This window comes from Hypanus sabinus, chromosome 7 (assembly GCF_030144855.1).
Source record: "Hypanus sabinus isolate sHypSab1 chromosome 7, sHypSab1.hap1, whole genome shotgun sequence".
Classification (NCBI taxonomy): domain Eukaryota; kingdom Metazoa; phylum Chordata; class Chondrichthyes; order Myliobatiformes; family Dasyatidae; genus Hypanus; species Hypanus sabinus.
The window spans coordinates 174,288,140-174,312,389 of record NC_082712.1 but is presented as its reverse complement, the minus strand read 5'-3'; the positions used below and the strand labels follow the sequence as shown (position 1 = coordinate 174,312,389).

Genomic DNA, 24,250 nt, shown 5'->3' with positions numbered 1-24,250 from the left:
GTCACCCAGTTTCCTGTGTCCTGCACCTTGGGTGTAACAATATCTCTATATGTCCTGTCTACCATCCTTCAGCCTCCCAAATGATCCGGAGTTCATCCGGTTCCAGCTCCAACTCCTTAACGTGGTTTGTTAGAAGCTGCAGTTAGATGCACTCCTTGCAGTTGTAGTCATCAGGGATACTGGAGGTCACCTGCCTTCCCACATCCCACAAGAGGAGCATTCCGCTCTCCTGTCACCCCTACTGCGCTATCTGAACAGATCTAAAGATGAGAATGAAAAATCTTGAGCTTTTCTTCCTTTGCTCTGTCTGAGTGAACCCTCTCTTCACTGAAGCCTTGAAGAGCAAAAGCCTTAAGATCATCATTCTGACTATGTCCACTCCGACGACGGCCGTTGCAACAATGGCCACTGTACTTGTCCCTGCCTTCCTTTTCTCTTACCAATCAATCCCAAATGCCAACTGGTGACTGGTCAAAGTTCCATTATGCTACCATGACCTGCTCCTGCCTTTTATCCTTGGGCAGTGGGCCTGGATGAAGTCCCCTCCTCTCCAAACTTAAAATGTCTGAATTAGCCACTGGTCAAAGCTCTACTTTCCTCTACACACTTTCTTTTCAAGAACCTTTTAAATATTGTAGTGTACCTACCTCAACCACTTCCTCTGGCAGGTCATTCCATATACAGACTACCCACTGGATACCAAAGCTTCCCCTTATCCTACTATCTCTCTCCCTTCTCACTTTAAACCTATGCCCCTGGTTCTTGATTCCCCAGCTCTGAGAAAAAGACTGTGTGCATTCACCCTGTCTATGCCCCTCATGATTTTACACATCTCCATAATGTCACCCCTCAGACCTCAATCTCCCACATTCCAAGGAATGAAGTCCCAACCTGCTCAATCTCCCTCCAAAACTCAGTCCCTTGACTATTTAGTCCATATCATTCTAAACTTCCCTATCCACAAAACCTATAAACGTTGTTACAAGGCCTGCCTCAACCATTTCCTCTGGCAGTTCATTCCATATACTAACCACGACAAAGTCTGCAGATGCTGTAAATCCAAAGCAACACACACACAAAAAGCATCTGTGGAAATGAATAAACAGTTGGCTTTTCAGGCCAAGACCCTTCTTCAGGGCTGAGAAGGAAGGGGGAAGATGGCTGAAGAAAAAGGTGGGGGGAGGGGAAGGAGGCTCGCTGGAAGGTGCTAGGTGAAGCCAGGTGGGTGGAAAAGGTGGCTGGAGAGGAAGGAATCTGATAGGAGAGGACAGTGGGCCATAGGAGAAAAGGAAGGACGAGGGGACCCAAGGTGGGGTGATAAGCAGGTGAGAAGAGGTAAGAGGCCAGAGTGGGGAATAGAAGAAGAGGGAATGGGGAGGGATTTTTTTTACTGGAGGGAGAAATCGATGGTCATGCCATCAAGTTGGAGGCTTTCAAGTTGTTGTTTCTCCATCCTGAGTATGGCCCCATCTAACCACATAAAGACCACCCTGGCTTCCCATTAATTCTCTCCCCTCTCCCTTCTCCTTAGTTCCCTGTACACGTAGAATCTGGAGTCGAACCTGGGGAAATTTCCTTTGGGTCGCTGAGTACTACCTCCTCTTCCTCAGGAGTGGGCACCGGCCCCTCAGGGACTTCCCGGGCTCCGTACATCTCAGTTTCAGAAGAAAGGTCGGGAGAGCCCATCACACTTGATGAGGTGTCGAGGTCCGTCTCCCCGTCTGGAGTGGGGTCAGCGTGGGGGCTGAGGAGCGAGATCCTGGCCACAGCTTCTTCAAAGGAATCAGTTGATTGCTCCTCGGCCTCTGAGGAGGAGGACAGGGGATAGGACGGCAACGTTGGATGCCGGGCAGGGCGTGTGGCCCAAGACCAAACCTCAGAGAAGTGGGGCGATCTGAATGGCTGCTGTGCCAGCTGGGGGAGAGGAGAGGGCAGGTCCAGGAGCTGGTAAATCATATCCTGTCCTGTAAAAGATGAAGCACAGAGTTAAACTGCAACTGTGAATAGTTCGAAGTTCAAGTTTGTAGTCCTGGGCATACATACCAGGGCATAGATGCCACAGAAATTAGGTGGGATGTGCTTTCAGACTTCCGTCTGATGGGACGGGGGGTGGGGGGGGGGAAGAGGGATTGTCTGGGATGAGATGGATGTGGACATTTGGGATATCACTATCTCCTTCACTCAGTACTGCGTGATCACCAGCGTAGCCTTGCCACAAGATGGTGGCATTGAATTTCACTGGATCCTTTTCATGTGTCGCTGACCTTGTGGGTGGCATCTAAGGCACTTGAGGGTAATAACTACACTCTGTCCAGAAATGCGGTAGTGTCCTGCTCCAGGACTACTGACCTTGTAATCCCACAATGAGCTATCTTCAACTCCTTCAGGAATTGGCAACATAACCTTTGTAATCTAACTGCTGCAACACAGTACATTAAAACCATGTCAATTACAACTTCCATAAAGTGATACACAGGGTGGTATAGGTGTTTGATTGGCTGCAGTTATTTCAAATTAGCTTCTTACAGTAAAAAGTTTAAAGTAAATTTATTATCAGAGCACATATACAGTATATTGTCACCATATACAGTACTGTCAGACTCTGACATTCATTGTTCTGTGGGCATCACAGAGGATTCACAGGAGGTTCTTGAGAACGGTTCCAGGAATGAAAGGGTTAATGAATGAGAAGCATTTGATGACTCTGGACCTGCACTCACTGGAGAATGAGGTGGGCATCTCAGTGAAAACTAGTAAATGTTGAAAGGCCTAGAGAGTGGATGTGGAGAGGATGTTTCCTACGGTGGGCATGTATAGGACCAGAGGGCACAGCCTCCCAATAGAGGGACATGCCTTTAGAACAGAGGTGAGGAGGAATTTCTTTAGCCAGAAGGCAGGAGAATGGATTTGGAAGGAATAATAAATCCTGATAGAATGACAGAGCAGATTCGATGGACCAATTGACCTAATTCTGCTCCTATGGTCTAAATCAGGGCACTGAATAGAGCAGTTAGAAATATTACTAAGATGTTAGTGAGGCCAAATTTAGCTTATCATGTACATTTTTGGTGACTTACCTGCAGAACATTTATCAATAAGATTGAAAGAGAAGAGAGGAAATTTACAAGGACTTGAGGATCTGATTCGAAGGAAAGGTTCAATAGGTGAGGACTTTTTTCCCGAGGGCCTAGGAGAATGAGGGGAGATTTGATAGAGGTGTACTGAATGAGCAGTGCAGAGAGGGTAAATGCAAGCAGGCTTTGTTCCCTCAGTTTGAGGTCATTGGTTTAGGATGAAAGGCAAAATACTTGAAGGGAAGCTGAGGAGGAACTTCTTCACTCAGAGGGTGATTCGAGTATGGGATGAGCAGCCAGCGGAAGTGCTAGATATGGATTCAGTTGTAGCATTTAGGAGAAGTTTGCATTGGTACATGGATGGAAGGGACATGGAGGGATATGGTCAAAGTTCAAAGTGTATTTATTATTAAAATGTGCATATGTTACCATATTATATCCTGAGATTTATTTTCCAGCAGGCATTTACAGGAAAATAAAGAAATAAAGCAGACTTTATGAAAAACTACACATAACAAAGACTGACAAACAACCAATGTGCAAAAGAGGACAATGCAAATAATAAATTTTAAAAATTAAATAAATAATACAGAGAACATGAGAGTCCTTGAGAGTGAATCTGTAGGGTGTGGAATCAGTTCAGTATTGCAGTGAATAAAGTTCACTCAACCTCTCCCTGATAAGGTATTGACATGAAACATTAATTGTTACTCTCTCCACAGTTGCTGACTGACCTGTTGATTATTCCCAATGGTGTCTGTTTTTATGTCAGACCTCCAACAACTCTTCATCAATATTACTGTAAATGCTGTGCAATATGAAGTCGGCAATCATGGTCTATATGATTGTTCTTGGCAAATTTTTCTACAGAAGTGGTTTGCCATTGCCTTCTTCTGGGCAGTGTCTTTACAAGGCAGGTGACCCCAGTCATTATCAGTACACTTCAGAAATTGTCTGCCTGGTGTCAGTGGATGCATAACCAGGACTTGTGATTTACACCGTCTGCTCATACGACCATCCACCACCTGCTCCCATGGATTCACATGACCCTGATCAGGGACTAAGCAGGTGCTACACCTGGCCCACAGGTGACCTGCAGGCTAGCGGAGGGAGGAGTGCCTTACATCTTCTTTTGTAGAGACACATCTCCACCCCACCACCCCATTCCAACATTTACTGATAGTTATTTAGCCTTCAGCTTCTAATTATTGGGTAAAAAGCAAGGGAAGCCTTTGTTTCCGAGCAACAGAAGCAGTTGCAGATGGTGTTGGCAAGCACAGAAGGAGTGGGCACGCTGATTTCGAACCCCCCCCCCACCTGTGCCTCTCTCAGACCTCTGTGTGCTCCTCTGTGTTGGCAGACAGGAAGAGCAGCTGCTCCCCAGCTGTTACTGAACCTCACAGGAAGAGCAAGAAAATCATACATTTTATTTTATTTACAGATACAACATGGTAACAAGCCCTCCCGGCCCAAGGAGCCCGCCCTGCCCAATTACAACCACGTGACCCGTATGACCAATTACATCTTTTGACTATGGGAAGAAACCGAGCACCCGGAGGAGACCCACACGCTAACGGGGAAAACATACAAACTTCTTACAGACACAGCAGCAGGGCTGAACCTCAGTCACTGGCGCTGTAAGAACATTGCACTAACTACTCTGCTACTGTATTGCCCTATTTGCCTACATGCACTGTATTTTCTCTGTAACTGTAATACATTATTCTGCACTCTGCTACTGTCAGAATCAGATTTAATATCACCAGCATACGTCATGAAATTTGTTGTTATGTGGCAGCAGTACATTGCAATACCGAATAATAAAAGCTGTAAATACAAGCATATATACATACATGTACATACATTTATATATAAAATGGTTAAATTAAGTAGTGCAAAAAAAAGGTTGGCATGAACTGCCAGTATTAGTGGTGAGGTGGTGTTCATGTGTTCAATGTCCATTCAGAAATCAGATGGCAGAGGGGAAGAAGCTGTTCCTGAATTGTTGAATATGTGTCTTCAAGCTTCTGTACTTCCTCCCTGATGGTAGCAATGACAAAAGTGATGGAGGTGCTTAATGATGGATGCCACCTATTCAAGGCATTGCTCCTTGAAGATGTCCTGGAAGCTGCAGAGGGTCCTGCCCATAATGGTGCCGACTGAGTTTGCACAAATGATCTGTCTGGATGGCATGCTAACCAAAGTTTCTCACTCTATCTCAGCACATGTGACAATAATAAACCAATTACCAATCTAACTGAAAGCATAATCTGGACCATTCCTACGAACAGGCAGAAGGTCTGACTGCTGACACTGAGAGTTGGAATTTGAATTAGTATTGGAATCAGAATCAGAATTAAGTTTATTTACACAGGCATATATTGTGAAAATTGCTGTTTTCTCCATCAATTTCTCCATCTTCCAGTAATTCCTTCTTCTCCCACTTCCCTTTTCTTCGATTCCCCACTCTGGTCTCTTACTACGTATTTTCCTCCTGCCTATCACTTCCCTGTGGTGCCCCTCCTCCTTCCTTTTCTCCAATGGTCTACTCTGCTCTCCTATCAGATTCCTTCTTCTCCTGCCATTCACCTCTTCCACCTATCACCTTCCTCCCCCACCCACCTGCTTTCACCTATCTCCTTCTGGCTTGTCTTCTTGCCCCTCTCCCACATCTTCTTATCTTCCCCCTTCCTTTGAGACCTGATGAAGGGTTTCATCCAAAAACATTAATTATTTATTCATTTCCTTAGATGCTGCTTGACCTTCTGCTTTCCCCCAGCATTTGTGTGTGTTGTTCTGAATTTTCAGCAAGAGATCCTGCCGATGCTGGAAATCCAGAGCAACACATACAAAATGCTAGAGGAACTCAGCCGGTCAGGCGGCATCCATGAAGGGGAATAAGTAGTTGACATTTCGGGGCGTGACCCTTCATCAGGCTGCTTATTCCTTTCTATTAAACCTTCCTGGCCTGTTAAGTTCCTCCAACATCTTGTGCTCATTGCCTTGATCTATTATTTCTGGCTTGTTATCGTTATATGTGCTGACAGAGAAAAGCTCGTTTTGCATACTGTTCACACAGATCAAGCCATTACACAGTGTATTGAAGTGGAACAAGGTGAAACAAAAACAGAATGCAGAATAAAGTGTAACAGCTACAGGGAAAATGCAGTGCAGGTAAATGATACCGCCAAGAGGACTACAACCTTGTCGTGGTTTGGAGGCTTCAGTGCCTCAATGACCCAGAGAGCTCTGCTGGCTGGAGTCAGGGCTTTATGCTTTGGCTCTTGGTAGGGTCACCCATGCCAAACAGGGCAAAGGTAGAGGCTAAACTAAGGGTCCTCCAGGTTCAGGGGTTCAGCTCAGGGCTAACAACCCTGACTGGTCAAACAAAACTGTTATGGAAACAGCAATGAAGAGTCTTACTACGTCTGAGTGTGACAGTATTCCTGAGTCTCCACCCAGGACTTGTATGACTGACAGTGGTGAAAACAAAGAGGAAGCTACTGGCATCATGAAGGAAGCCCTGAACACCGCCATAGATGGAGGACCTTCATTGTCACTCTAAATGTCAGCAGCATAACAGGCAGTAAGTAAGTACGTAAACTTACTATTGGGTAAGTAATAATACTAGTAGGTAAGTAGCTAGATCATTGTATATCAATGATGCAAAGTTTGCAGATGACACAAAGATTGGTGGAGGGGCAGGTAGTGTGGAGGAAACAGGTAGACTGTGGAAGGACTTAGACAGATTAGGAGAATGGGCAAGAGAGTGGCAAATTTTGGAAAATGCACGGTCATGCGCTTTGGTAGAAGAAATAAATGTGCAGACTATTTTCTAAATGGGGAGAAAAACCAAAAATCTGAGATGCTGAGGGACTTGGGAGTCCTTGCGCAGAACTCCCTAAAGGTTAACTTGCAGGTAGAGTTGGTAGTGAGGAAGGCAAATGCAATATTCGCACTCATTTCGAGAGGTCTAGAATACAAGAGCAGGATGTGATGCTGAGGCTTTATAAGGCACTGGTGAGGCCTCACTTCATATATTGTGAACAGTTCTGTTCTGGGCTCCTCATCTAAAAAAGAGGTGCTGGCATTGTAGAGGGTTCGGAGGAGGTTCACAAGAATGATTCCAGGAATGAAAGGATTATCTTACAAGAAACATTTAATAGCTCCGGGTCTGTACTCACTGGGATTTAGAAGAATGAGGGGGAATCTCATTGAAACCTTTTGAATGTTGAAAGGCCGAGACAGAGTTGATCTGGAAAGGATGTTTCCCATGGTGGGGGATTCTACGACAAGAGGGCACAACCTCAGGATAGAGGGGCATCCATTTAAGACAGAGATGCAGAGAAATTTCTTTCATCAGAAGGTGGTGAAATAGTGGAGTTTTTTACCACAGGTAGCTGTGCAGGCCAGGACGTTGGGTGTATTTAAGGTAGAACTTGGTAGGTTCTTGATTGGACACACCATCAAAGGTTATGGGGAGAAGGCCAAGCAGAGAAGCTAAGGAGAATGGCGGAGCAGACACAATGGGCCAAATGGTGTAATTCTACTCCTATGTTTTATCATCTAAACAATAAAGTGTATTATCATAATTAAGTGAATTGTGTAACATAACAACAGCTTCTCCACTAAGAGCACTGTGAACATGGTATCTTTATCTTGGTAGGCAAGATGCATGTGGCATCATACAAATTAAATGAATACATCTATAATCCCAAAAGACCAGATCTTTCAAGTCTATACAGCATATTCTATGGAGGCACAGAGAAGCAATGCCACAGGCAGCGGGCAGACTCGAACAAAGGACGATGACCTGGAATGAGCCTTCACTGCAGACTGTCCCATTAGCAGCACAGCTCTAACGAAGCAGGAGCAGCTGTCCGAGCCTGTGCCAGCCTTGGGGTGAAAGACGGAGCATGGGACAAAGGCAGCGAGCTGTGCTGCATGTGGCTCTATTCAACAAATCAGCTTTGCTTACTGGGGTGGACGCATACAGAGGCCCAAACTGGCACAGACACTCCTTTGGAGAGTCTGAGAGAGAAATGCACACCCAAACAGTTCAACAAGACTGATCAAATATTAGCTTTGTCTTTAACCTGCATTCATATAGCACCTAGTAAACGCAAGGGAGGGTTATCAGACAAATCTGGCACAGGGGATCATGTGTAGGTGGAATAAGCTGCCAGAGGAAGTGGTACAGACAGGTATAATTACATTTAAAATACACTTGAAAGGCTTAGAGGAGAATCAGAATCAGATTTAATATCAGTGGCATATGTTGTGAAATCTGTTGTTTTGTGGTAGCAGTACATTGCAATACATAAGAAGAAAATATACTACAAATTACAATATTTATTTTATGTTTTTAATTGAGATATCGCACAGAATAGGACTTTCCTGCACCTTGAGCCACACCGCCCAGCAACCCCCGATTTAACCCAAGCCTAATCACAGGACAATTTACAATGGCTAACTAACCTACCAAACAGTAAGTCTTTGGACCGTCGGAGGAAACCCACGCGGTCACAGGGAGAACATACAAATTCCTTACAGACAGCGACGGGAATTGAACCCGGGTCTCACTGGTACCGTAAAGCATTGTGCTAACCACTATGCTACTATGTCACCTAAGTGTATCTATAAGTATAGTAGTGCAAAAAAGAGAGCAAAAAAAAGGAAAAAAATATTGAAGCAACCCACACAAAATACTGGTGGAACGCAGCAGGCCAAGCAACATCTATAAGGAGAAGTACAGTCGACGTTTCGGGCCGAGACCCTTCGTCAGGACATCGACTGTACTTCTGCCTATAGATGCCGCCTGGCCTGCTGCATTCCACCAGCATTTTGTGTGTGTTGTTTGAATTTCCAGCATCTGCAGATTTCCTCATGCCTGCGTAAAAAAATATTAAGGTGTTGCTCATGGGTTCATTGTCCATTCAGAAATCTGATGGTGGAGTGGTGCTAGTGATAATAAATCTGAATCCAATTCTGATTCTGAAAAAGCTGTTGCTAAAATGCTGAATGTGTCTTTAGGCTCCTGTACCTCCTTTTTGATGATATCAGAGAGAAGAGGGCATATCCTGGGTGATGGGGGTTCTGATGCCAGCCTTTTCAAGGTGTTCTGGGTGCTGGGGAGTCGAGTGCCCACGATGCAGCTGGCTGAGTCTACAACCTCCTGCAGCTTTTTTTTCTGATCCTGTGCAGTGACACCACACTCCCCCCTCACCCCTGCCATTCCAGACGGTGATGCAATCAGTTAGAATGCCTGTCACAGTATATCTGGAGAAATTTTCTAGCCTTTGGTGACATAACATATAGGGGGCAAATGCAGACAAATGGGGTCCAGCTAATGGGACTAGCTACAAGGGGTAAATGCATGCAGGCTGTTTCCCCTCAGCTCGGGTGAGATTAGAACTAGAGGTTGTAGGTTTAGGGTGAAAGGTGAAATATTTCAGGAGATTTTGAAGGGGAACTTCATTCATACTGTGGTGCAAGTATGGAATGAGCTGCCAGTGGAAGTGGTAGAGTGGACTCAATTGTAACATTTAAGAAAAGCTCCAGTAGATACCCAGATGAGAGAGGTATGGAGAGCTATGGCTTGGGTGCAGATAGATGGGACTAGGCAGAAGACTAGGTTAGCATGGACTAGATGGGCCAAATGACCTGTTTCTATGCAGGTGTTCTATAACTCAGGTAGGTAACTTGGTCAGCATAGATGAGTTGGGCTGAAGGGATAGTATCCCTGCTGTGCTGTGCAGTGATTCGAAGTTTCAAGCTGGGAGCCTGCTGCTACTGTTAATGTGATATCCACACTGCTACATGAGATGGCCATTCTGTCCCTGAAACCTGTTCTATCAGTCAATGAGGTGACTGCCAATCAGTGACTGGTTGACTCATCAAGGAGCTTCAAGTAGACAAAGGGGAGAGGCATCCCAGGAGGAAGTTCTTGGAAGCATGAACTGCAATGTGGCAGTGACTAAAATCACAAGAAAACAATAGCCCGGGGCTATAGAACCATGGGGAATTTTTTGCCAAGTGCCTGTCCTCCGTATTCCATGGCCATCTGGAACTCTGATTCCTCCCCTCCTTCCCTTTCTTCCATGGTCCTCTACGTTCTCCCATCAGCTCCCGTCTTCTTCAGCCCTTTACCTTTTTCCATTGATCACATCCGGGCTTCTTTCTTCATTCCCCCTTCCCCCTCTCCTGGTCTCACCTATCACCTGCCATTTTGTCATAGAATTACAGAAATCTACAGCACATTACAGGCCCTTCGGCCCACAAGGTTGATCCAACCATGTAACCTACTCTAGAAACTGCCCAGAATTTCCCTACCGTGTAGCCCTCTATTCTTCTAAGCCGCATTTCCCTACTAAGAGTCTCTTAAAAGACCCTATTGTATCCATCTCCACCACCTTTGCTGGCAGTGCATTCCACACACCCACCACTCTCTGTGTAAAAAACTTACCTCTGACCTCCCCCTTGTACCTATTTCCAAGCATCTTAAAACTATGCTCCCTCATCCTAGCCATTTCAGCCCTGGAAAAAAGCCTCTGGCTATCCACATGATCAATACCTCTCAACATCTTATACACCTCTACCAGGTCGCCTCACATCCTCCGTCGCTCCGAGGTTCTCTCAACCTATTCACATAATGAAGGGACTTGGCTTTAAACATTGGCTGCTAATTCCCCTCCTGACAAACTGCAATAGGAGATAGAAAATGCATGCCAAAAGGGCAATGTTACAACAGACATGGGAGGCTGCAACATGCACATAGATTGGGAAAATCAGGTTGATGCTGGCTTCCAGGAGGGGGAATTTCAAGTGTCCCTATGTGATGCTTTTTAGAGCAGCTCATGGCTGACCCCATTGGAGATCGGCTATTCTGGATTGGGTGTTGTGCAATTAGCCAATTGATTAGGGAACTTAAGATAAAAGAACCCTTAGGGGAAAGCGGCCATAATATGATTGAATTCACCCTGAAATTTGAGAAGGAGAAGCCAAAGTCAGATGTTTCAGTATTTCAGCGGAGTAAAGGGAATTACAGAGGCATGAGAGAGGAGCTGATTGGAAAAGAACACAGGCAGGAATGACGACAGAGCAACAATGGCTGGAATTTCTGGAAGTAATTTGGAAAGCACAAAATATATACATCCCAAAGGAGAAGAAGTATTCAAAGGGAAAGATGACACAACCATTGCTAACAAGAGAAGTCAAAGCCAACATAAAAGCCAAAGAGAGGGCATATAATAGGGTAAAGATCAGTTGGAATTTACAGGATTAGGAAGCCTTTAAAAACCAACAGAAAGCAACTGAAAACGTCATTAGGAAAGTAAAGATGGAATACGAAAGTAAGCTAGCCAATAATATTAAAGAGAATACCAAAAGTTTCCTCAGATACACAAAGTGCAAAAGAGAGGCTAAACTGGATAGTGGACTGCTGGAAAACGATGCTGGAGAGGTAGTATGGGGGACAATGAAATAGTGGACAAACTGAATTAGTACTTTGCATCAGTCTTCACTGTGAAGACACTATCAGTATGGTGGAAGTTTCAGGTGTCAGGGGCATGAAGTATGTGGTTACCATAACTAGAGAGAAGGTTCTTGGGGAAATTGAAAGGTCTGAATGTAAATGAATGACCTGGATAAGATGGTGCACACTGAAGTGAGTTCTGAAGGAAATGACTGAAGAGATTGTGGCGACATTATTAATTGATCTTTCAAGAGCCACTAGATTCTGGAACGGTTCCAGAAGACTGGAAAATTGTAAATGTCACTCCACTCTTCAAGAAGGGAGAGAGGCAGAAGAAGGGAAACTATAGGCCAGTTAATCTGACCTCAGTGGTTGGGAAGATGTAGGAGTCGATTATTAAAGATAAGGTCTCATGGTACTTGGAGGCACATGATAAAATAAGCCATAGTCAGACTGGTCTCCTCAAGGGAAAATCTTGCCTGACAAATCTGTTGGAATTCTTTGAAAAGGTAAAAAGCAGGATAGACAAAGGAGAATCGGTTGAAGTTGTACTTGGATATTCAGAAGGCCTTTCACAAAGTGCCACACATGAGGCTGCTTAGCAAGCTATGAGCATATGGTATTACAGGAAAGATTCTAGTATGGATGAAGCAGGGGCTGATTGGCAGGAGACAGAGCAGGAATAAAGAGAGCCTTTTCTAGCAGTGACTAGGGGTCTGTGTTGGGACCCATTCTTTTTACATTATATGTCAATGATTTGAATGATGGAATTGATGGCTTTGCAAACAAAGTTTGCAGGTGATCTAAAGATAAATGGAGAGGTGGATAGTTTTGAGGAAGTAGGGAGGCTACAGAAGGACACAGACAAATTAATAGAATGGGCAAAGAAATGAAAGATGGAATACAGTGTTGGGAAGCATATGGTAATGAACTTTAGTAGAAAAAATGACTATTTTCTAAATACAAAAGAGAAAATACAAAAAACTGAGGCACAAAGGGACTTGGGAGTCCTTCTGCAGGATTCCCTAAAGGTTAATTTGCAGCTTGAGTCTGTGGTGAGGAAAGCAAATATGATGTTAGTATTCATTTCCAGAGGACGAGAATATAAAAGCAAGGATGCAATTTTGAAACTTTATAAAGCACTGGTGAGGCCTCACTTGGAGTATTGTGAGCAGGTTTGGGCCCCTTATCTTCAAAACGATGTGTTGAAACTGGAGCTGGTTCAAAGGAGGCTTATGAAAATGATTTCAGGATTGAATGACTTGTCATATGAAGAGTGTTTGAATGCTCTGGACCTGTAATCACTAGAATTCAGAAGAAGGAGGGGTGACCTCATTGAATTCTATTGAATGGAGAAAAGCCTTGTTAGAGTGGATGTGGAGGGGATGTTTTCTATGACAGGAGATTCTAAAACCAGAGGACACAACCTCAGGTATCCTTTTAGAATGGAGATGAGGAGAAATACCTTTAACCAAAGAATGGCGAATCTGTGAAATTCTTTGCCACAGACAGCTGTGGAGGCCAAATCTTTATGTATATTTAAAGCAGAGGTTGATAAATTCTTTATTGGTCAGGGCATGAAGGGATATGGGGGAAGGCAGGAGATAGAGCTGAAAGAAAAATTAGATAAGCCATGATGAAATGGTGAAGCAGACTCAATGGGCCGAATGGCCTAATTCTGCTCCTATATCTGATAGATTTATGGACCTGCTGAGTTCCTCCAGCATTCTTTGTGTGTTACTACCTCATTACATTTTTCACAATATTTATTCAATTATGTAATTTATAGCCATTTTACATATTTGCACTGTACTTTAGACACTTCACATTGGGTAAAAGATTAAATCAAATCCTCAGAAAGAGGTGACATAGGATCAGAAGATGCAGAATCATTGTGGATAGAGCTATGGATAAAAAAAGACCCCGATGGGAGTTTGACGCCGGCTTCTGAACAGTAGCCAGGATGTGGGCTACAAATTTCAGCAGGCGATAGAAAATGCATGTCAAAAGGGCAATGCTACAACAGACATGGGGGATTTCAATATGCAGGTAGATTGGGAAAATCAGGTTACTGCTGATTCTGGATCCCAAGAGAGAGAATTTGTGGAATGCCTATGAGATGGCTTTTTAGAGCAGCTTGGGGAACAGCTTTTTCTGGACTGAATGTTGCGTAATGAACTGGATTTGATTAGGGAGATTACATTAGAGAAACCCTTAGAAGATATAATATGATAGAAGTCACCCTGTGAGGGAGCAGCATGGTAGCGTAGTGGTTAGTACAATGCTTTACAGTACCAGCAACCCAGTTCAATTCCTGCCCCTGCCTGTAAGGAGTTTGTAAGTTCTCTGTGTGACCACACGGATTTCCTCCAGGTGCTCTGGTTTCCTCCCACAGTCCAAAGACGTACCAGTCAATAGGTTATTTTAGATAGTCCCGTGATTAAGCTGGAATTAAATCCAGGAATGCTGGGCAGTGCAGCTTAAAGGACTGGAAGGACCTACTCCACACTGTATCTCAATAAAGAAAAACAACCAATTTCATTGAAGTCAGTGATGATAAATCTGATTCCTATCTAGTCATATTTGCTTCATTGTGGCCTGTAACCCTCTAAACTTTTCCTAACCACATAGCTGCCCAATTGTTTCATTAAGCAAAGCAATTGCTCCTGTTTCTACCACTTCTTTTGGCAACTTGTTCCACATACCCAACACCCTCAGTGTGGAAAAACCTGCCCCTCCCATTCCCTTCAAATCTTCTCCTCTCACTTTAAACTTATGCCCTCTAGCTTTACTTTCCCACCCTGTGACTTCCTGCCCTTTTTATGCCCCCACACAATTTTATGCCTCTGTAATTGTCACCCCTCAGCCTCCTTTGCCCCAGGAAAACAGTCCCAGCCTGTCCAAACTCTGAGAGACTGGAGAGAAAAACAACTAGAGGTCTGTACACCGCCTGTCCTAGAGTTTGAAGCCTATCTGTGTATGGGTGGGTGGGAGGAAGAGTGGGAAAGGGGCTTGTTTTACCATTGTTACCTTGTTTGGTTTTGATGTTGTTGCTACGACTTGTGTTGTTCTGCTGAACATTGCGGACATGCTATGTTAGCACAGGAATGTGTGGCAGTACTTGCGATGGCTAACGCAAACAATGCATTTCACTGCATGTTTCGATGTACATGCAATAAATAAATCTGAATCATAACTCAAACCCTCCAATCCCAGCAACATCCTTGAGAATCCATTCTGTACCCTCCCTAGCTTAGCAGTTAGCAAAACGTCATTAAGCTCAAGCGACATGGGTTCAATTCCCGCCACTGTCTGTAAGTAACTTGTCCGTTCTCTCCGTAGCTGGGAGGGTTTCCTCCAGGTGAGCCAGTTTCCTCCCACAATGCAAAGATGTACAGGTCAAGAGATTAATTGCTCATGTGGATGTGATGAGGTAGCCTGGGTTCATGGGACAGAAAGGCCCATTACTGTGCTGTTTCTGTAAATAAAACAACTTTCCTCTCATGTAGAGGTGAGGTGCGCACAGCTCTCGTCCAATTTCCCTTTAATTTCAAGAAAGTCGACCCCAATCTATGGGAAGTTAACACCAACATTCTGAAATTGCTGAAATGTGCTGAGTCTTACGATAATGTTAAACACCCTAAACAGCAAGTCAAAATCCACTGAGAGAAAGAAGCCACACATTCAGTGTGCAGAATCAGCTGATGCATTAACAGGTTCACTCAATCACGTAATTAAACTACACTTAACGATGTGAAGCAGACAAGCACTTGTCTATTCCCATCTGCACTCTCTGCCATTGAGCAGTTGCAATCAGTGGCCACTTTGTTAGGTACACGTTTATAACTGAGGTTAATGCAAATATCTAATCAGTCAATCAAGTGGCAGCAACTCAGTGCATAAAAGCATGCAGACATGATCGAGAGGTTCAGCTGTTGTTCAGATCAAACATCAGACTGGGGAAGAAATGTGATCTAAGTGACTTTGATCGTGGAATGATTGTTGATGCCAGACGGGGCGGTTTGAGTATCTCAGATACTGCTGATCTCCTGGGATTTTCACACATAAGAATCTCTAGAGTTTACAGAGAACGCTGCAAAGTCCAAAGAACACACACCAGCCCTCATTGAGGGCTTTCAAATTCAACATCTCTAAAACTCTATCCTGGGCCCAACATATTGATGCAATGACAAAGAAGGCATGCCAACAGCTATATTTCATTAAGAGTTTGATGAGATTTGGTATGTCTCCACAGACTCTTGCAAACTTCTTCAGATGTGCCGATCCAACTGGTTGCATCACATTGCAAAGGTTCCTGAGAATGATATGGCGAATGAAAGGGTTAACACCTGAACAGCATTTGATATCTCTGGGCCTGTACTCACAGAGCTTAAGAGAATAAGGAGTGATCTCATTGATGCTTACTGAATATTGAAAAGCCGAGGTAGAACGGACGTTCAGAATATGCTTCCAATTGTGAGAAAGTCTTGGACTAGAGGACACAGTCTCATAGTTATTTAGAATGGATTAGTAGAGGACACAGCTGAGGAGTGAATTGTTAAGTAAACATCAGGATGGGTGCATGTTTCAGAGTGCCCAGCGCCAGGGATACGTGAAAAAATGACGCAGAAGCATTTGGCTTTCTGCGCACTAAGGCTTAGCTGAGAACCTAAACAGTTGCCATGGCAATGGTTACCCTAGGTAAAATTTGCAGTCTAGCTCAGAAGAGGATTTTTACCTCTGGAACATAATCATAAGTATCAGGAGTGGCATTTTACCTAACATGGGAGGCACCAAGCTGCACAAAGACAGTCAGCGTGGTAACACAAATACTTACCCTCTGTCTGAATGAGAGTCAGAAGCAGCAGTAATGTCACTGGCATTTGTTATGAAAGGGTCCTTAAGGTTGGCTTAGTCTGGGGGTTTGATAATGGGGATAAGCTCCCACTACCTTTTTAAATGCTCCCAACGGTGTGTGTCTCATATAGCCTCTGGCAACCAAGACCAGCTCCTGGCCTTCACGTGTGGCTTAGTTACCAAGCTCAGCTGAACCATTCCTACTGACAGGAGAAGAGGAAAAGTTGGTTTACTGGTGCCTTAAAACCTGTTGCTTCAGGCAGACGGGGCTTGTCAGCTGTGGTTGGCAGCTCATCTAGGAGAAGGAAAACTTTGATCTCAAATCTTCGCTGCCTTGCATGGGGAAGGCTTTGGGAGTAAACCTCGAGGAAAAATCTGGAGCTGGAGTTCCTAAGGCAATCCCACATTGAGTTCAATGCTGACTAACAATTTCTGCAGAGCTGCTGGTGCCAAACTGTACCGATCTCTGTCATTCCTTTGGGCTCATCAGATGTATGGAGAGGGTGAGCTTGCTACATGGGCAACAACACCCTCCATATTGTACTGCCCACATTTGTGTATCCAGATAGCTTGAACACAACACCCATGGTCAACCCTAACTGAAGGAGGCCTCATTTCACATCAGGTCAAGAAATATGCTGCTTTGCAGCAGCAGTACATTACAACGGGATGTATGGGGTGTCCGGGAAGTGGGTAGCACCTCTAGTGAAGGAGTTTGTTGTGTCCATTCTGGGGCAGCTCACTCACCTTTGGTCCCCACTGGACACTCAGCTCTCACCTGTGGCTCTAGGTTGCTGTTTGCATGTGACAGTGACCACACCCCAGTACACATCTTCAACAGGCAGGCTAAACCAAGTGAGGGCAGCTGGTGGCCTCGTACGCCGGTAAGATAGGGACTTGCCTATCCGAGCATGAAAGGTCAGCTCCAGTGGACTGGGTGGATGAGATCTACAGTGAGATCCAATGCCCAGGAAGGCAGTACTGCAGCACTCCCTCCCTGGAGAGAGAAGGGCAGGACAAGGCACAGAAGATGTCATGATCATCCACTGAAACCAAGGAAGATCTCAGTTTGTGATGTTTGTTTGTACCACTGAACCCAAACTTCTGAGGTTGCGAGAGTGGAATTATCCTGGTGCATTGACTTTTCCACTTTAAAACTCTCCCTCACAGGTTTCCTGACATCACCGGGCATGATGGACAACCACCACGTTACAAAACCAAATACTGAAAAAAGCTATAAATCACACAAACAAACAAACAAACAAACAAACAAATAAATAAATAAATAGAACTATATAATTTAATAAGTAGCGCAAAAGGAAAGTTAAAAAAAAGAACAAAATTCTGAGGTTGTGTACATGCATGTGGGGAAGAAGCTGTGCCTAAAACACTTAACATGCATCTTCAGCCTCCTGTATCTCGTCCTTAGTGGTAGCCATGAGAAGAGAAAATGTCCTGGGTGATGAAGGTCCTCAGTGTTGTATGCTTACTTTTTGAGGCATCGTCGCTTGAAGGTGACATTGATGCTGGGGAAACTAGTGCCCGTGATGGACAAGGTTGAGTTTATAACCCTCTGCAGCTTTTTCTGATCCTGTGCAGTGGTCCCTCCACACCACAGTGATGCAACCAGTTACAGTACTCTCCACAATGTGAATGGCCACTACACTCACAGAATAGTGAAGCAAACAGTCAATGTTCACTGATGTTTCCAACTGCAGTAGCTTGGATGGCATCACTGGTTCACTGACATCCAGCTGAGAGGGCAGGGACATGTTACAAGCAGACTGGGCCCTCACTTCAATGAAAAAGACACATTGATCTCAGCAAAGACTGTCCTTCCGTTGGGGGGAATTGAATGCAAATAAGGTTATTTTTTAATGTATTGCACTGTACTGCTGTCACACACCAACAAATTTTACAACATATGCCAGTGATAATAAACCTGATTTCTATTTGGACTGTGTTAAGCTGAGCAAGTTATGAGATTCAGGACCATGGAGAGCGAAGGAGCCTCAAAGCTCATTCAAAATCAGAATTCACAGAAACAGAATCAGGTTTATTATCACTGATATATGTCACAAATTTGTTGGTTTGAGGCAGTAGCTCAGTGCAATACATAAAAACTACACATCACAATCAGAAATATATGAAAAATTAAATGAGTAGTGCAAAAAGAGAGCCAGAAAAAGTGAAGTACTGTTCCTGGAGAAATCAGATGGCAGAGGGGAATGTTCCTAAAATATTGAGTGTGCCAATAGACTCCTGCACCTCCTCCTAGACGATAGCAATGAGAAGAGTCCTGTTTGATGGAGGTTCTCTTTCACACAGAAATAAGTGCCCAGTAAAGTGTGTAACTAGATATTTGGGAATGCTCTGTATTATGTGGGATTTATTTGAACCTGGATTTATGAGGTATGAATTAACTGGGAAATAACAACAAATGTTGTTTTAATACTATGTTACCCCAGAGTGCCTTAGGATAGATACAAGGCCAATGTGGGTTGCCATGGTTACAGCACATTCCAGTTAATAGCGAGAGCAAGCAAGCAACTGTGTAATAAACAGAATATCAAAATTCAGAGTATATTTATTATCAATACATGCAGAAGTCTTGGGTACCATATCTATCTATATCTATCTCTATCATTTTCACAGTACCACATACTATGTACAACCTTGAGATCTGTCTCATTACAGGCAGCCACAAAACAAAGAAGCATAATAGAACCAATTAAAAATATATCAAACGCCAGATGCACACAAAAAAGATCAAATTGTGAACAACAATAAGTATACTGTAAGCAAATAACATTCAGAACTAAAGTTAACAAAAGTGAGTTCGCAGCCACGAAGCCAGTCAACACTGCAACTAGCCTAGGAGCCTGTTAGTTGTAGGCCACAGCCTCAGTTCAGCACAGAGATGAGTAAATCTCACCAAGCAGTGAGTGAGCTGAAGCCTGGCCCATCACTCATCTTTGGCCATGACACCCTGACCTTTTCAATCTGCCCTGGTAGTTTTGGACTCAGTCTGGGCCCCACTGCTGCGATTTGGCAAGTACCCAAATTTTCCAGTCTGACCAACGCTTGAATCGGTCAAACATCAGCTTCTTACTCACTCTCGTGCCTGGCCCCACTGCCTCATCTCTCCTTGGTTCTGCCATTTCAACTCGGCTCCAAGTCCAGCGATGGTCAAACATTCCTCGCTCCCGGGTCTGGGCCCCACTGCCTCAATCCAGCCCGTACATGTCACGCCGCAATCATCCTGCACCTTCAAAAGATTTCAGTTCACACCACAGAAATGCCAGGTCATACTGGCTGTCTAAAAGCTCAATGCCAAAAGTGAAGTTCCAGGCTATAGATTGAAAAGAGCTTTCTCCACAAAAAGTGTAATTAATAGAGTAGTTAGTAATTTTGTCTGCTGCCAGTAAGTCATTGCTGTATTTCACCAGTGCCATCTTTAACCAGAATATGCTGAGCCAGCATGTAAAGGCAGAGTCAGTGGAGAGGCAAAGTGAATTCATGCTTCCAAAAAGGCCAGAAGACATAGGAACAAAATTATAGGAACAAAAGCCCATCAAAGCTGCTCCGTTATTGATCATAGCTGATTTATTACCCCTGTCAACCCCAGTCTCCCGCCTTCTCTCTGCAACATTTGATGCCCTTCCAATCAAGAACTTATCAACCTCTGTTTTGCATGTATCCAACGTCTTGGCCTCACAGTCATCTGTGACAATGAATTCCACAGATTCACCACCTTCTGGCTAAAGTAATTCTTATTCATTTCTGTTCTAAAGGATGACCTGTTCTAAGGCTATGCACTCTGGTCCAAGATAAACACAATTTTGGAAGCATCCTCGCCACATCCACTCTATCTAGGTCCTTCAATATTCTGCAGGTTTTAATGAGATCCTGCATTATTCTTATAAATTGCATTGAGTACAGGCCCACCGCTAGAATCAACCACTGTCCATTAGAAATTAATTGTAGTTGGGATGTAATGTGTTTTATGAAAGGGAACAGGAATCTTTGCATATTTTCTGGAAACTCTAATCTGCTTCACAACCACTAAACCACTTTTAAAGCACTCTAACCTATGCTACTATAGAAAATATGGGAGTTAACTAACGAGACAATAGTGGCCAGATAATCTGGTTTTGATGATGTTCAAAGGATAAACAGTGGGTACAAAAATGGATGGAACTGCGGACAGTGTAAAAGGTTGCAGTTACATTACAACGGAACAATGACATAAGGCAGATTTGGGCTGAGAAATGGCGGATGGAGTTCAATCCCAAAAAATGTGAAGTCATACAATTTGAAAGGTTGAACTTGAAGACAGAGTACAGTACAAGGTTAGTGACAGGATTCTTAGCAGTGTGGAGGGACAAAGCGATCATGAGGTCCGTGTAAAGGAGATTTACCAGGATGCAACCTGGATTAGAGAATATGTTTTAAGAGGAAACATTGAGCAAACAGCAAGCTAAGGCTTTTCTCTTTGGAGCAAAGGAGAATGAGAAGATGACATGATAGAGGTGTATAAGATGATAAGGGACATTGACATGACAGCCAGCACCATTTTCCAAGGGCAGCAATGGCTAAAAATTTCTAAGTGGACATTGAATCTTTGGACACTACCTCACTTTTTTAATATAAACTATTCCTGTTTTTGCACATTTTTAAATCTATTCAATATACGTAATTGATTTACTTGTTTATTTATTATTATTATTTCATTTTATTTATTATTATTATTCTTTTCTCTGCTAGATTACGTATTGCATTGTACTGCCGCTGTTAAGTTAACAAATTTCACGTCACATGCCAGTGATAATAAACCAGATTGTGGTTCTGAAAAAGGGCTAATCTTCCTGAGGCATCGAGACTAATGAATACCATGCCGCCACTGAAGTCTTGTTACTAGGACGGCAAGCTGTTTACTGTTTACCTGTACATATTGAATTGTATCTTATTAACTTACTTACAGTAATATTTGGTTTCATGTGCTGCATGTGATATATATTCTGTGGGTTCCCTGGAGAAGCATTGTTTCCTTTGTTGGTATACATGCGTATGGTCAGATGACAATAAACTTGAAATTGAAAGAATGTACTTATAATGTGATTGGAGGAAAGTACAGGAATAGTATTGGAGATAGTTTTTTTTACACACAATAGAACAATCTGCTGGGGGAGTTGGTAGAGGCTGATACCTTAGGAACATGATCATACTGAATGGCGGTGCAGGCTTGAAGGGCCGAATGGCCTACTCCTGCACCAATTTTCTATGTTTCTATTTAAGAGACTCTTAGACAGGCAAATGGATGTAGGGCTGTGTAGGTGGAAAAGGTTGGATTAATCATTGAGGAAGGTTATATAGGTTGGCTTAATATCAATGGCCAAAGTGCCTTTGGAAATGAAGGTGGATAAGAGGAAACTTGATGGATGTTTACAAGATGATAAGAGACTTAGAGAGAGTAGACAGCCAGGGTCTTTCTTGCAGGGCAGCTAAGGATAATTTGAGGGGCTATTATTTTAGGGTGTTGGTTGATCTCCCTGGGTTGTTCCCGGGTCAATCAGGAAATTAGTTTTAAGTGTTGGAAATTCGCCTGGATTAGAAATTGAACATTAATCACAAAGAAAACTTGACACCTGTGTACATAGAAGCAGAGTTTCACATTTTATTTCAGATAAAAAGGACATAATGCTGAGACTTTAGGAGGCACTGGTCAGACCTTGGAGTATTGTGAGTAGTCTTTCATCCCTTATTTAAGAAAAGATGTACTGGCATTGGAGGGGGTCCAGAGGAGGTACAGAAGAATGATTCCACAAATGAAAGGGTTAATGTATGAGGAATGCTTGATAGTTCTGGGCCCGTACTCTCAGGTGTTTAGAAGAATTGGGGGGGCACGAAATCTCACTGAAACCTATCAAATATTGAAAGGCCTAGATAGAATGGATGTGAATAGGATGTTTCCTATAGTGCCGGAGTCTAGGACCAGAGGGCACAGACTCAGAACAGAGGGACGTCCATTTAGAACAGAGATGAGTAAGTGTTTCTTTAGCCAGAGGGTGGTGAATCTGGGGAATTCATTGCCACAGATGCCGGTAGATGCTAAGTCATTGAGTATATTTGAAGTGGAGGTTAATAAGTTCTTGATTAGTCAGGGCATCAAAGGAAGGAGAGTAGGGTTGAGAGAGATAAATCAGCTATGATTATGGTCTTTATGAGGGGTATAGATAGTGCAAATACAAGCAGATCTCTTCCACTGAAGTTGGATGAGATTAGAACTAGAGTTCATGGCTCTTCATTCAGAGGGTGGTGCGAGTGTGGAGCGAGCTGCCAGCGGGAGCAGGTTTGATTTCAACATTTAAGTGAAATTTGGATAGGTACATGAAAGCGATGGCCATAGGGGGCTATGGTGTTGATGGGATTAGACAAAGATTACTGTTTCGGCACAGACTGGAGCCTGTTTCTGCATTGTAAAGTCATAGTCACACAGAGTACATTGTTTCATAGGCTCACAAAGCAATTCAGGTTCAATTCCTGCCGCTGCCTGTAAGGAGTTTCTATATTTTCCCTGTGACCACATGGGTTTCCTCCGGGTGCTCCAGTTTCCTCCCACAGTCCAAAGATGTACCGGTTGGTAGATTAATTGGTCATTGTAAATTGTCCTGTGATTAAGCTAGGATTAAATTGGGTGATTGCTGGGTAGTGTGGTTTGAAGAGCCTAAGCGGGCTGTGTCTCAAAATAAAAATAAATAATTTGTTTTTAAAATCATGCTGAATCTTGCAACAATATGGGCATTTACATTATCCCAATGTTTGAACGGTGACTGGAGTTTCTAAGGTATCGTAAAAGGAGTATGAGATCTGAAAACCCGAAATATTCATAGTGAAACACAGCTTGGAGTGAAAATTCAGTCAGATGGACAAGAAATGCAACAGTAATTTCCAAACTACTTGTGGAACTTTGCGTCAGAAGGTGCCATCTGGAATTGTTCTATAGAGTTGGCAACAAGTCCAATTATAGCTGCTGGCAATTGCCGAGGGCCGCAGTTCCTGGGCATGCATTACTGCTGCGTCTGTTCTCAGTGCAACAACAATTTACCCAGACCATCTGTGGGATGGTAATCGCCAAAATCTGGTGCTGATTGTCCACATGATCAATGCCTCTTATCATCTTATACTCCTCTATCAAGTCACCTTTCATCCTCCTTTCCTCCCACACGTGGGCCTTGATTTTTCTTTCATCCATGTTCCTATTTCATCCTCTTTCTTAAATGTCCTGAATGACAGTAGCTGCCTCTGCCACTACTCTAGCAGGGTGTTTACCCTCTGTGTAAAAAAAAATTACCTCTGACATCTGCCCCATACTGTTCTCCAATCACCTTAAAATTATGCTCCTTCATATTAGCTATTTCTGCCCTCGGAAAAAATCTCTGCCTGTCCATTCTATCTATTTCACTTGTCATCTTGTTCACCTCTATCAAGTCACCTCTTGTCCTCCTTTGCCCCAAAGAGGAATAACTTTGCTCACTCAACCTATTTTCATTAGACATGCTCTCTAATCCAGACAGCATCCTGATAGATTATCTCTGCACCCTCTCTAAAGCTTCCACATCCTTCCTATAATGAGGGGACCAGACTGAACACAATACTCCAAGTGTAGTCTAACCAGGGTTTTATAGAGCTGCAACATTACCTCACAGCTCTTGTACTGAATCACTTGACTAATGAAGCACATTAGACTTCTTAACCACCCTGTCAACTTGTGCGGCAACTTTGAGGGATGGGGTAGTGCTCGATAGTTTGCATTATGTGACGTGCTATTTCTGAATGTCTGCTT

General features: G+C 43.6%; 1 protein-coding gene across 1 annotated transcript in view; it reads right to left on the bottom strand.

Moving 5' to 3' along the window:
- Nucleotides 1-24,250, bottom strand: part of kiaa1549la (KIAA1549-like a) — a 250,266-nt gene that overhangs the window by 190,965 nt on the left and 35,051 nt on the right. Inside the window, exon 3 of the mRNA XM_059976387.1 lies at nucleotides 1,563-1,964. Coding sequence (XP_059832370.1) covers nucleotides 1,563-1,964 — 402 coding nt within the window. The remainder of the gene's footprint in view (nucleotides 1-1,562; nucleotides 1,965-24,250) is intronic.